The sequence below is a fragment of the Oncorhynchus masou genome, chromosome 24 (assembly GCF_036934945.1).
Source record: "Oncorhynchus masou masou isolate Uvic2021 chromosome 24, UVic_Omas_1.1, whole genome shotgun sequence".
NCBI lineage: Eukaryota > Metazoa > Chordata > Actinopteri > Salmoniformes > Salmonidae > Oncorhynchus > Oncorhynchus masou.
The window spans coordinates 97841800-97856465 of NC_088235.1; the positions used below are offsets into that span (position 1 = coordinate 97841800).

Sequence of the window (14666 nt, forward strand, 5' to 3'; positions counted from 1 at the left end):
TTGAATGCCACAGGGTCAGGAAAACATGACAGGACCTGGGGGACACCTGGGGAGGGAGAGGCTACATGGTGTGGTGCCAGGCTGGCACTGCCAGCCTATCTCTGGGTACCAACTACCAAGTCAGGCTGTGCTTAGTCAGGCTTCAGTGCCACCTTCCATAGAGCTAGACCCAGAACCAAAGAGCCAGGGCCCCCTCCTGAACCACAGTGAACCACAGTGAACCCTCCTGAACCACAGTGAACCCTCCTGAACCACAGTGAACCCTCCTGAACCACAGTGTGCCACAGTGAACCCACTTGGACCACAGTGAACCCACTTGGACCACAGTGAACCCACTTGGACCACAGTGAACCCACTTGGACCACAGTGAACCCACCTGGACCACAGTGAACCCACCTGGACCACAGTGAACACATCCGGAACACAGCGAACCCACCTGAACCACAGTGAACTCACCTTGCCAAAGCAGGGGCCTAATAGAGCTGATCCTTCATACTGTGGTGACCACTGATTCCACCTGAACTACACTAAACTCCATCCTATGATACTGGTCTATTCTGAACTGTGGTAGATGGCCCATAATGAGTGAGGTTTCATACTGATCTCTTCTGACAGTGCTTAGCTGCACTAACCTAACCGTGATACACAATGAGCTACACATCCCTCTGACTTGAGTGGTGGACCATAGAAATAGAATGAATAAAACGGTATTGGAACCTCTGACCTTGGCAATTTTGGCTGATAAATTAATTTGAATTATATTTGGTTGGTGTGCTATGTTTATATCCTTAGCTCACAGCTCCCGTGGAGTCTATACCGAGGCTGGGGCCTTGTGATGGTTGTTGTCATTAGGAGTTGGAAAGACAGCACAAACTGATCTGGGACCAGTTTACTCCAACATTGCTTAGCCTTGGTTGGTAGACTGAAATCTACTTCTCTTCCAACTTTCTTCCTCACATGTTCCCCTCTGGTCTGGATGGCCAGAGGTCTGTGGCCAAATCACCCCCAGACCTGGAGAGGAAGTGTTGGGGGGTGGGGTTGTGTGTGGGTAGGAGGAGGAGACTGGGATGGAGGTGAGGGAGAGCGAATGCCATGATTGGTTTGGAATGTTCCAGAATGTGCAGTCTGAGGGGGGAGAAGAGAAGTTAGGCTACATGGGTACAAGACCTTATTGAATGGGTGAAAACACTCCAACACACACAGTCATGCATGTGTTGCTCTCTAACAGACCTGTGTGTTTTGTCTGTGTTTCAGGATGGCTCCTACCTGGCTGAGTTCCTGCTGGAGAAGGGCTATGAGGTGAGAGAGACTCCCAGGGAGAGGCTCCCAGACTGGGATACACACCCTGCCTCTCTCTTCTGTGCCTCAGACATCCACACTGCTATACACACGCACACATTCCCTAGATAAGCTCTATCCGAGCTGCCGAGAGAAGACTGACAGGCAGACTCACACCTCAGTCACATCAGATATACAGTGCCTTGCGAAAGTATTCGGCCCCCTTGAACTTTGCGACCTTTTGTGAAGAATCAACAACAAGTGGGACACAATCATGAAGTGGAACGACATTTATTGGATATTTAAAAAAAAATTTAACAAATCAAAAACTGAAAAATTGGGCGTGCAAAATTATTCAGCCCCCTTAAGTTAATACTTTGTAGCGCCACCTTTTGCTGCGATTACAGCTGTAAGTCGCTTGGGGTATGTCTATCAGTTTTGCACATCGAGAGACAGAATTTTTTTTCCCCATTCCTCCTTGCAAAACAGCTCAAGCTCAGTGAGGTTGGATGGAGAGCATTTGTGAACAGCAGTTTTCAGTTCTTTCCACAGATTCTCGATTGGATTCAGGTCTGGACTTTGACTTGGCCATTCTAACACCTGGATATGTTTATTTTTGAACCATTCCATTGTAGATTTTGCTTTATGTTTTGGATCATTGTCTTGTTGGAAGACAAATCTCCGTCCCAGTCTCAGGTCTTTTGCAGACTCCATCAGGTTTTCTTCCAGAATGGTCCTGTATTTGGCTCCATCCATCTTCCCATCAATTTTAACCATCTTCCCTGTCCCTGCTGAAGAAAAGCAGGCCCAAACCATGATGCTGCCACCACCATGTTTGACAGTGGAGATGGTATGTTCAGGGTGATGAGCTGTGTTGCTTTTACGCCAAACATAATGTTTTGCATTGTTGCCAAAAAGTTCAATTTTGGTTTCATCTGACCAGAGCACCTTCTTCCACATGTTTGGTGTGTCTCCCAGGTGGCTTGTGGCAAACTTTAAACGACACTTTTTATGGATATCTTTAAGAAATGGCTTTCTTTTTGCCACTCTTCCATAAAGGCCAGATTTGTGCAATATACGACTGATTGTTGTCCTATGGACAGAGTCTCCCACCTCAGCTGTAGATCTCTGCAGTTCATCCAGAGTGATCATGGGCCTCTTGGCTGCATCTCTGATCAGTCTTCTCCTTGTATGAGCTGAAAGTTTAGAGGGACGGCCAGGTCTTGGTAGATTTGCAGTGGTCTGATACTCCTTCCATTTCAATATTATCGCTTGCACAGTGTTCCTTGGGATGTTTAAAGCTTGGGAAATCTTTTTGTATCCAAATCCGGCTTTAAACTTCTTCACAACAGTATCTCGGACCTGCCTGGTGTGTTCCTTGTTCTTCATGATGCTCTCTGCGCTTTTAACGGACCTCTGAGACTATCACAGTGCAGGTGCATTTATACGGAGACTTGATTACACACAGGTGGATTGTATTTATCATCATTAGTCATTTAGGTCAACATTGGATCATTCAGAGATCCTCACTGAACTTCTGGAGAGAGTTTGCTGCACTGAAAGTAAAGGGGCTGAATAATTTTGCACGCCCAATTTTTCAGTTTTTGATTTGTTAAAAAAGTTTGAAATATCCAATAAATGTCATTCCACTTCATGATTGTGTCCCACTTGTTGTTGATTCTTCACAAAAAAATACAGTTTTATATCTTTATGTTTGAAGCCTGAAATGTGGCAAAAGGTCGCAAAGTTCAAGGGTGCCGAATACTTTCGCAAGGCACTGTATATATATATATTTATATTAACTTGCCTCGTTAAATAAAGGTTCAATTTAAAAATATAAATTGAACCTTTATTTAATGAGGAAAGTTAATTTGAACTTTTAACAAGGCACACGTTTTAATTGAAATGAAGCACTATTCTCTCCAATCTCAAAAACATTTGTGAAAATAGGCTCAGTGCCGTTATCTTCACTAGGGAGGGTGCCGGACTATTGAAAACGGAGGTGCCAGTAATTGTGACACCTATTTTTATTCGATTTTGTTTTATTAACTCGTTAAATAACATTGCTTTCTCTGAGCAATTGTCTTAGTATATTTTTTTGGAGCATGCAATAATATAGCTCAGTATTTGTATGATTTATTTTATACAGTCTTTTTTGCTCATCTTTATCGAGGGTGCCAATCATTTTGGACCTGCCTGTAACCTTTGTAACCTCTGTGTGACGCTGGCTCTGTTAACCTCTGACCTTTAACCTCGGGGTCAGACCATTAACCAGGAAATGGCTGTTATTATATGGCCAGGAGCGAGGTCATTCATCACTTTCACCTGCTGCTGTTACGCACTGTTCTCAGGAGCACAGCTCCATCAAAGTCAACATGGCCTGTTGGTCACACAGTTTTACAGGCGGCTGCTGACTGAATAGGAGTACGTAGCTAAAACTCTTGCTTTGTGACTTATGTGACTTCTTAAAACTAATTTACATCAGACACAAACATACCCACACTCTCTGTGCTCGCTCTGGATCTCTGCAGTAGCTGAATGATTTAATTTCCCCTGGATGGTTAGCAGTATCCCCCCCGCCCCCAACTTTTACATATTTTATTTAGCAGATGCTTTTATCCAGAGTAAAATTCAATTAGTACATTTAACAAAGGTAGGTAAAACAACCACGTATCACCATCATTGCACGTAAAGCCTTCTTCAAAATAGCCGATATCTTCACAATCAGGGGGGATGATCGAGGCGCAGGCAGGAAGTGGAGAGTGAATAAAGGAAGTGAGGTCCGGGCACGATGTCTTCTCAGTAATGTGCTCCCAGTCATACCAGCCCTGCTCTTGTGGAACCAGCCCACAGTGGACAGGAAGTGTCTTCAGGCACCACAGGAAGTGTCTCTGCTCCAGGCTCCAGACTGGGGACTCGTTGCGAGGGGGGATGATAGAGAGACGGACAGGCAGGCAGGAAGTGGAGAGTGAATAAAGGAAGTGTGGTCAGGGCACAATGTCGTCTTCGCTGGGGAACTGGGGAGCACATTACTATCTCTTCACAACAGAGCTTCCTATGCATCCCCAGAACTCCCCCAAAACCACCTTCCTACTCCCTCACATGTAGATTGGGAGATGGGGAAGGAGAATGTTTGGAGATTGTAATGAATCCAATATATCTCCTAGAGTCAGGGGTTGGAACCAAAATTATTTTTCAATCGTTTCGTTCTGAACAGAACAACTTTTTTTTTCTTTTTCGTTCCACTTTTCTGACCAGCAAAATAAAGTTTGATCCTCTAAACAAGTGCCGGTGTATTTTGTTTCTTTCTGTTCCTTTTTTAACCTGTGAAATCAAGTGTTTTACATTTAGCTCATTAAATGACTTCACCAATCAGTGCGGATAGAGCAGGCAAGCAAGTTGTTTACATGCGTGATGGACAGACACGTGTAGCCTATAGCACAAGATGCGACAAAAATGTTGCAGGTGGAGAGAGAGCTAGAGAGGGTTGAGGAGGAGGCTTGAAATGCTGGACATCTTGTTACGACATTATATTATATGAATTAGGTCTATGGTAACGTCAGGACAGTAGTCTATGGTAACGTCAGGACAGTAGCCTATGGTAACGTCAGGACAGTAGCCTATGGTAACGTCAGGACAGTAGCCTATGGTAACGTCAGGACAGTAGCCTATGGTAACGTCAGGACAGTAGCCATCAGTACAGTAGCCTATGGGAACGTCAGGACAGTAGCCTATGGTAACGTCAGGACAGTAGCCATCAGTACAGTAGCCTATGGTAACGTCAGGACAGTAGCCTATGGTAACGTCAGGACAGTAGCCTATGGTAACGTCAGGACAGTAGCCTATGGTAACGTCAGGACAGTAGCCTATGGTAACGTCAGGACAGTAGCCTATGGTAACGCCAGGACAGTAGCCTATGGTAACGCCAGGACAGTAGCTATGGTAACGTCAGGACAGTAGCCATCAGTACAGTAGCCTATGGGAACGTCAGGACAGTAGCCTATGGTAACGTCAGGACAGTAGCCATCAGTACAGTAGCCTATGGTAACGTCAGGACAGTAGCCTATGGTAACGTCAGGACAGTAGCCTATGGTAACGTCAGGACAGTAGCAGGACAGTAGCCTATGGTAACGGTAACGCAGGACAGTAGCCTATGGTAACGTCAGGACAGTAGACTATGGTAACGTCAGGACAGTAGACTATGGTAACGTCAGGACAGTAGCCATCAGTACAGGCCTAACGCCAGGACAGTAGACTATGGTAACGTCAGGACAGTAGCCTATGGTAACGCCAGGACAGTAGACTATGGTAACGTCAGGACAGTAGACTATGGTAACGCCAGGACAGTAGCCTATGGTAACGTCAGGACTAGTAGACTATGGTAACGTCAGGACAGTAGACTATGGTAACGCCAGGACAGTAGCCTATGGTAACGTCAGGACAGTAGCCTATGGTAACGTCAGGACAGTAGACTATGGTAACGTCAGGACAGTAGACTATGGTAACGTCAGGACAGTAGCCTATGGTAACGTCAGGACAGTAGACTATGGTAACGTCAGGACAGTAGACTATGGTAACGTCAGGACAGTAGCCTATGGTAACGCCAGGACAGTAGCCTATGGTAACGCCAGGACAGTAGCCTATGGTAACGTCAGGACAGTAGCCTATGGTAACGTCAGGACAGTAGCCTATGGTAACGTCAGGACAGTAGCCTATGGTAACGTCAGGACAGTAGCCTATGGTAACGTCAGGACAGTAGCCTATGGTAACGTCAGGACAGTAGCCTATGGTAACGTCAGGACAGTAGCCTATGGTAACGTCAGGACAGTAGCCTATGGTAACGTCAGGACAGTAGCCTATGGTAACGTCAGGACAGTAGCCTATGGTAACGTCAGGACAGTAGCCTATGGTAACGTCAGGACAGTAGACTATGGTAACGTCAGGACAGTAGCCTATGGTAACGTCAGGACAGTAGCCTATGGTAACGTCAGGACAGTAGCCTATGGTAACGTCAGGACAGTAGCCATCAGTACAGTAGTCTATGGTAACGTCAGGACAGTAGCCATCAGTACAGTAGCCTATGGTAACGTCAGGACAGTAGCCTATGGTAACGTCAGGACAGTAGCCTATGGTTCAGAGGGGGGGGGCAGGTAGCCTAAATACACGCTTGCAAAGATTTTGAATCATTTTGTCAGTGACCGAGTGAGGGCTTTGCATAGGCGCTTTGTTGCATTTGTTGTGGGACTAGAAAAAAGTGCCTGGAACGTAAAATAAAATGTATTGTTAACCGGTTCACATGCTTTTGAAAATAATGGTTCTGTTCTAGAACAGTATAGATCACTTTCGTTCCATTTCTGTTCCTTGGAAAAAATAAAATGTGTCCCTGAGCCTTTTCCAACCGCTGCCTAGAGCACTCACACACACTATTTTATGTCTGTGTAAAACTGTGTGTATTGTGTATGTGTTGACTGTGTAGTGTGTATTCCCCCTGCAGGTACATGGTATCCTGCGAAGATCCAGCTCTTTCAACACTGGTCGTATTGAGCACCTGTACCAGAACCCCCAGACACACACTGAGGGAAGTAAGTACTGACCTTCAACCTTCTGACCTTTTAACTCTTCTTTAGTTAGTTACAGTTCAGCTGGAGCTTTAAAGTTACTCTCTTTATATACTCTACATATACAGTACTGTTCTTATAAAAACAATAAAAATGATTTCGTAGTTTAAGGTATTGTTAAGTTCACAATTAAGTTGGGGTAAGCCTAGCGAACTAGGAAAATATGAACCATACTAAAAACGTTGCCCTACTAAAATGCCCAGTTTTATTTTTGCTACTTAGATGTGCAGTGATAAAATGATAACAGCATTACTGTAAGTTTGTTGAGCTCCTCTAACTTATCTACATCTAACTTGTTATCATTATTATCACCAGAGGATGGAGCTACAGGTGGCCGTAAGTGTAATTTTACAATTAATCAAACATCAGGTTGGTTATCTGAAATGGGAAAATGGGTGTCTTCTGAACAGTAGCCTCCACTATTGCTACTCTGATTATACCCATCTCTTTAGTTGGTCTTTTTGGTGTTGATGCTGTCTCATTCACGGTAATACTGAAAAAAAAAAAAATAGTCAATTTAAATATAATGGTGAAAAATGCCATCTCTGTGTTTGGCATAATAGTCACGTTAACATCAAAAAACCAGACATTGAATTTTGCTCTATAGCGCCAGTCGTATATGTATGCCTTAAGGTGAAGGGGTGTTTTACTCTCTGAGTTCTCTCTTACAAGCTTTCAGATTTCAGTTTTCAAATTCTCAGAACACTCGGACAGAGAGATGTGATTGGTGAGACCTGACAGCCATTGATGATGTCACTATTAGCCATTTTATCTTCAGGCACTGGAGCAAACAATTCAATGTGCCTTTTAAATCACCCTCTCTGTCATGACTGTGCTCTTTTTCCCCCAATTTGTTTTCATTGATTTGACCTACGAACTATGAACTCCGACTCCAATCTCCTTACTGTGTATTATCATTATAAACCGTATCTATTACAGTGGAGCAAAAAAGTATTTAGTCAGCCACTAATTGTGCAAGTTCTCCCAATTAAAAAGATGAGAGGCCTGTACATTTTCATCATAGGTACACTTCAACTATGAAAGACAAAATGAGGGAAAAAAATCCAGAAAATCACATTGTAGGATTTTTAATGAATTTATTTGCAAATTATGGTGGAAAATAAGTATTTGGTCACCTACAAACAAGCAAGATTTCTGTCTCTCACAGACCTGTAACTTCTTCTTTAAGAGGCTCCTCTGTCCTCCACTCGTTACCTGTATAAAAGACACCTGTCCACAACCTCAAACAGTCACACTCCAAACTCCACTATGGCCAAGACCAAAGAGCTGTCAAAGGACACCAGAAACAAAATTGTAGACCTGCACCAGGCTGGGAAGACTGAATCTGCAATAGGTAAGCAGCTTGGTTTGAAGACATCAACTGTGGGAGCCATTTATTAGGAAATGGAAGACATACAAGACCAAAAATCTCAGAACCACCCTGTGGGGTCAAAATGATCACAAGAACAGTGAGCAAAAATCTAGAACCACACGACCTAGTGAATGACGCAGAGAGCTGGGACCAAAGTAACAAAGCCTACCATCAGTAACACACTACACCGCCATGGACTCAAATCCTGCAGTGCCAGACGTGTCCCCCTGCTTAAGCCAGTACATGTCCAGGCCAGTCTGAAGTTTGCTAGAGAGCATTTGGATGATCCAGAAGAAGATTGGGAGAATGTCATATGGTCAGATGAAACCAAAATAGGACTTTTTGGTAAAAACTCAACTCGTCGTGTTTGGAGGACAAAGAATGCAGAGTTGCATCCAAAGAACACCATACCTACTGTGAAGCATGGGGGTGGAAACATCATGCTTTGGGGCTGTTTTTCTGCAAAGGGACCAGGACGACTGATCCGCGTAAAGGAAAGAATGAATGGGGCCATGTATCGTGAGATTTTGAGTGAAAACCTCCTTCCATCAGCAAGGGCATTGAAGATGAAACGTGGCTGGGTCTTTTAGCATGACAATGATCCCAAACACACCGCCCGGGCAACGAAGGAGTGGCTTCGTAAGAAGCATTTCAAGGTCCTGTAGTGGCCAAGCCAGTCTCCAGATCTCAACCCCATAGAAAATCTTTGGAGGGAGTTGAAAGTCCGTGTTGCCCAGCAACAGCCCCAAAACATCACTGCTCTAGAGGAGATCTGCATGGGGGAATGGGCCAAAATACCAGCAACAGTGTGTGAAAACCTTGTGAAGACTTACAGAAAACGTTTGACCTCTGTCATTGCCAACAAAGGGTATATAACAAAGTATTGAGAAACTTTTTTTATTGACCAAATACTTATTTTCCACCATAATTTGCAAATAAATTCATTAAAAATCCTACATTTTCTGTATTTTTTTTCTCTCATTTTGTCTGTCATAGTTGAAGTGTACCTATAATGAAAATTACAGGTCTCTCTCATCTTTTTAAGTGGGAGAACTTGCACAATTGGTGGCTGACTAAATACTTTTTTTGCCCCACTGTATGTGAATCATATCATCTTTGCCCAGATGAGGCAAAACTCCATTGGGCAGTGATTCACTGAATCCAGTGCTTGAATCCAGTCACTCAACTTTACAGGAACAAAAAACCCCAAAGGCCACCCACCCAAATGATCTTCCCGTTAACGTAGTATCATCTACTCAAACTGTACATTTGTTTCAGGTAGTGTGATGTCGAGCTTTTCAACAGGTGTGGGTCAGTTCTTTCCAGGTTAAGCTATTGATCAGTAATGATCTGTAATAGTTGTTATACGCTATCATTGTCTTCTGACAGGTGCCCTCACCCTGACATAACACAATGAATATATAACTTATCCTGTGGTGTTGGTGAGCTCTTTATGGTACCTGGGTGAGGTGTTATTATTGCCCTTTGTAAGAGTTTGTGTGTGTGTGTGTGTGTGTGTGTGTGTGTGTGTGTTTCTCAGACATGAAGCTACACTATGGGGACCTGACAGACAGCACTTGCCTGGTGAAGATCATCAACCAGGTCAAACCTACAGAAATCTACAACCTGGGAGCCCAGAGCCACGTCAAGGTAGGACATCTACTTCCACAATGCTTTACATTAGACTTTATTCACACCATGGACATGATAGTTCTTAATCCAGGCTAGCTCGGGGACGAGTTCAAACTCCCGAGCTGACAAGGTACAAATTTGTCATTCTGCCCCTGAACAGGCAGTTAACCCACTGTTCCTAGGCCGTCATTGAAAATAAGAATTTGTTCTTAACTGACTTGCCTGGTTAAATAAAGGTAAAATAAAAAATGTGCTCCACTCTAGTGCTAAAACTTTCCTCACATTTATTAGAGCATAGGAAAAATAGCCTTGACCTTTGGCGTAATGAGTTTGAATTCCCTCTGTGAATGTTTTTTTAATACTTTTATTTGTATTTTTCCATTTGTATTGACTGCTACGTGGGTCATACTATTGTTAAACTAGAAACCCAAGCTGAAACATGGTAATCGGGGCTGTAAATCTGGAGAGGATATTGGGGTTGATGAGGCAGGATGTAGTGGATCTTGCGTGTGTGTGTTTGTCTGTGCGTGTGGCACAATGTCCCTTTTGTTGGAGATCTCCTCCAGTGGATCCCAGGAGAAACCTGTAACGCCTACACCTTCTGTACTGCCCCTGCAGACTCTGGGATCTGAACAACACAAAGAACCGCAGTGTGTGTGTGTGTGTGTGTGTGTGTGTGTGTGGTGCATGTTTGAGAGAGAGAGACCATGACTTTGCTGTAAACCACCTATGTGGACGATCCTTCCTGGACCCAACATGGACACATACATACAGAGTAGTTTCTGTATTTCTTTGTTTGTTCACTAGTGAGCCTATGCCATCCCAGACTCCTGAGTCGCTGGCTGGCTAATAGACAAGCCCTCTGGATTACTAGCAGGAAACCATAGTGACGTTTCCAGTCTCACCAGAGAGGAAAAGATCATTCACAGGAGCTACTCATCTCTCTACCTCACTTCCTCTCTCTGTGTCAGAGCATTGTATTTTGTTATTTCCAGGGAAACCCGGAATAGTTAGCCCTGTGTGAGTCAGTCTATTAAATCTCTGTATTTTTGTGCGCTCTGTGTTTTCGTGTGAGTTTGTCTGAGTGGGTGCTTGTTTCCTCAGAGAGTCATTAAGAACAGTACTGCTAGGAGGGAGTATTTAGGGAATTGTATACGGACACTGGAGGGCTAGGGACCCAGCCAGCTGCAACATCAAAAGACAATCACTTAAAGAAACGCAGCAAACATAAGGGTTTTCATTAAGATACTTATCCCTATCTACCATAACAGGGCTTTGCTCTGAGCTCTGTGTCCAGTCTACAATTAGATAGACAGTAGGTTTATTACAGTCACTGTTATGCTTCTGTCATCTCAATCTGTATTTAAAATATATTAGTTGGAAACTTCCCTTTTGAAATATGCATGACCAGTGTGACTACAGGTGTCGAAAGGGGCTATAATGATGGTAATAAAATGATAATAAATGTTATATCAATCTTAAATACTGGCTTAGGGGATGAATATTTTGGAAACTTCCCTTTTGAAATATGCATGATGCTGTGTGAATGCAGGTGTGGATAGGGTGTTGATATGAATGGTTAAAACATCAGCCTGAACACCGTTTCATTGTTTTCTCTCACTGAGGCGCTCTGTCAGGTACAGAGAAGGAACAAAAGCCCAAAGGTGTCTGTCTAAAACAGCCAATCACCTGCAGCTGTCAGGGGAGAGTGGTGGTAGTATGGAGCTGAATTATTAACACTGACTGAGGAGGGGAAAAGGAAGTGAGAGAGGGACACGGAGGGGGTGACGAGAGAGGGAGGGACACGGAGGGGGTGACGAGAGAGGGAGGGACACGGAGGGGGTGACGAGAGAGAGGGAGGGGGTGACGAGAGAGAGAGGGAGGGGGTGACGAGAGAGAGAGGGAGGGGGTGACGAGAGAGAGAGAGGGAGGGGGTGACGAGAGAGAGAGGGAGGGGGTGACGAGAGAGAGAGGGAGGGGGTGACGAGAGAGAGAGAGGGAGGGGGTGACGAGAGAGAGAGGGAGGGGGTGACGAGAGAGAGAGGGAGGGAGGGGGTGACGAGAGAGAGAGAGGGGAGGGGGTGACGAGAGAGAGAGAGGAGGGGAGGGGGTGACGAGAGAGAGAGGGAGGGAGGGAGAGAGAGGGAGGGAGTGACGAGAGAGAGAGGGAGGGGGTGAGGGGGTGACGAGAGAGAGAGGGAGGGGGTGAGGGGGAGAGGAGAGAGAGAGAGAGAGGGAGGGGGGTGACGAGAGATGGGGAGGGACACGGAGGAGGTGACGAGAGAGAGGGAGGGAGGGGGGTGACGAGAGAGGGGAGGGACGAGAGGAGGGGGGGACAGACGAGAGAGAGGGAGGGAGGGACACGGAGGGGGTGACGAGAGAGAGGGAGGGGGAGGGGGTGACGAGAGAGAGAGGGGGAGGGGGGGGTGACGAGAGAGGAAGGGGGAGGGGGGACGAGAGGGAGGGGGGAGGGGTGACGAGAGGGAGGGGGGAGGGGTGAGAGAGAGAGAGGAGAGAGGGAGGGGGTGACGAGAGGGAGGGAGGGGGGGAGACGAGAGGGAGGGAGGGAGGACAGGGAGGGGGTGACGAGAGGGGAGGGGGGGGTGACGAGAGGGAGGGGGGGGGTGACGAGAGGGACACGGGGGGGTGACGAGAGAGGGAGGGAGGGGGGGTGACGAGAGGGAGGGAGGGGGGAGGGACACGGAGGGGGACGAGAGAGGGAGGGGGGGCGGCGAGGGGAGGACGGGAGGGGGAGGGGGTGAGACACGGAGGGGGGGAGGGGGGAGGGGGGGACGAGAGAGAGACATGGAGGGGGCGACGAGAGGGAGGAGGGGACGAGAGGGAGGGGGAGGGGGCGAGAGGGAGGGGGCGGCGAGAGAGAGAGGGACACGGAGGGGGCGGCGAGAGAGAGAGGGACACGGAGGGGGCGGCGAGAGACACGGAGAGGGACACGGAGGGGGCGGCGAGAGAGAGAGGGAGCCGGAGGGGGCGACGAGAGAGAGGGAGGGAGGGGGTGACGAGAGAGAGAGGGACACGGTGGTGACGAGAGAGAGAGGGGGGAGGGGGGGCGGAGCGAGAGAGGGAGGGGGTGACGAGAGAGAGGGGAGGAGGGGCAGAGGGACACGGAGGTGACGACACGGAGCGAGAGAGAGGGAGGGGGTGACGAGGGGGCGAGAGAGGGAGGGGAGGTGACGAGCGAGAGAGAGGGAGGGGGGAGGGACACGGACGGGGCGAGAGAGAGGGAGGGGGGGCGACGAGAGAGAGAGAGGGAGGGGGTGACGAGAGAGAGAGGGAGGGAGGGGGAGAGACGAGAGAGAGAGGGACACGGAGGGGAGAGAGACAGAGAGGGAGGGAGGGGACACGGAGGGGGCGAGAGAGGAGGGACACGGAGACGAGAGAGAGGAGGGACACGGAGGGGGTGACGAGAGAGAGAGAGGGAGGAGGGGTGACGAGAGATGGGGAGGGACACGGAGGGGGTGACGAGAGAGAGGGGAGGGAGGGGGTGAGAGCGAGAGGGAGGGAGGGGGTGACGAGAGAGAGGGAGGGGGGGCGACGAGAGAGAGGGAGGGAGGGGGTGACAAGAGAGGGAGGGAGGGAGGGGGTGACGAGAGAGAGAGGGAGGGAGGTGCAGGGAGGGGGCGACGAGAGAGGGGAGGGAGGGGGGGCGACGAGAGAGGGGAGGGGGAGGGGGATGACGAGAGGGGAGGGGGAGGGGGTGACGAGAGGGAGGGGGAGGGGGTGACGAGAGAGAGAGAGAGGGAGGGGGGGGGCGACGAGAGGGAGGGGGTGACGAGAGGGAGGGGGTGACAGAGAGGGGGGGGTGACGAGAGAGGGAGGGAGGGGGTGACGAGAGAGGGAGGGAGGGGGTGACGAGAGAGAGAGGGGAGGGGGCGACGAGAGAGGAGGGGAGGGGGGGACGAGAGAGGAGGGGGTGACGAGAGAGGGAGGGGGTGACGAGAGAGGGAGGGGGGGCGACGAGAGAGGGAGGGGGAGGGGGCGACGAGAGAGAGAGGGGGAGGGGGTGACGAGAGATGGGGAGGGACACGGAGGGGGTGACGAGAGAGAGGGGACACGGAGGGGGTGACGAGAGAGAGGGAGGGAGGGACACGGAGGGGGTGGCGAGAGAGAGGGAGGGAGGGACACGGAGGGGGCGACGAGAGAGAGAGAGAGAGAGGGAGGTGCACGGAGGGGGCGAGGGACACGGAGGGGGGGTGACGAGAGAGGGAGGGAGAGACACGGAGGGGGTGACGAGAGAGAGGGAGGGAGGGACACGGAGGGGGTGACGAGAGAGAGGGAGGGACACGGAGGGGGAGACGAGAGAGAGAGGGGGGACACGGAGGGGGTGACGAGAGAGAGAGGGAGGGGCACGGAGGGGGTGACGAGAGAGAGAGGGAGGTGCACGGAGGGGGTGACGAGAGAGAGAGGGAGGGACACGGAGGGGGTGACGAGAGAGAGGGAGGGACACGGAGGGGGTGACGAGAGAGAGGGATGGACAAGGAGGGGGTGGCGAGAGAGAGAGGGGGGACACGGACACGGAGGGGGTGGCGGAGAGAGAGAGGGATGGACACGGAGGGGGTGGCGAGAGAGGAAGAGGGATGGACACGGAGGGGGTGGCGAGAGAGAGGGATGGACACGGAGGGGGTGGCGAGAGAGAGGGAGGGACACGGAGAGGGTGACGAGAGAGAGGAAGGGACACGGAGGGGGTGGATAGAGGGTGGGACACGGAGGGGGGGACGAGAGAGAGGGAGGGACACTGAGGAGGTGAC

General features: G+C 49.0%; 1 protein-coding gene across 2 annotated transcripts in view; it reads left to right on the forward strand.

The window, feature by feature from the left end:
- Window positions 1-14666, forward strand: part of gmds (GDP-mannose 4,6-dehydratase) — a 263992-nt gene that overhangs the window by 13133 nt on the left and 236193 nt on the right. The window contains exons 2-5 of one of the 2 annotated variants that reach the window (XM_064935817.1): window positions 1255-1299; window positions 6773-6860; window positions 7212-7232; window positions 9809-9918. In XM_064935817.1, the coding sequence (XP_064791889.1) occupies window positions 1255-1299; window positions 6773-6860; window positions 7212-7232; window positions 9809-9918 (264 nt within the window). The remainder of the gene's footprint in view (window positions 1-1254; window positions 1300-6772; window positions 6861-7211; window positions 7233-9808; window positions 9919-14666) is intronic. The other variant, XM_064935818.1, reaches the window with a different exon arrangement.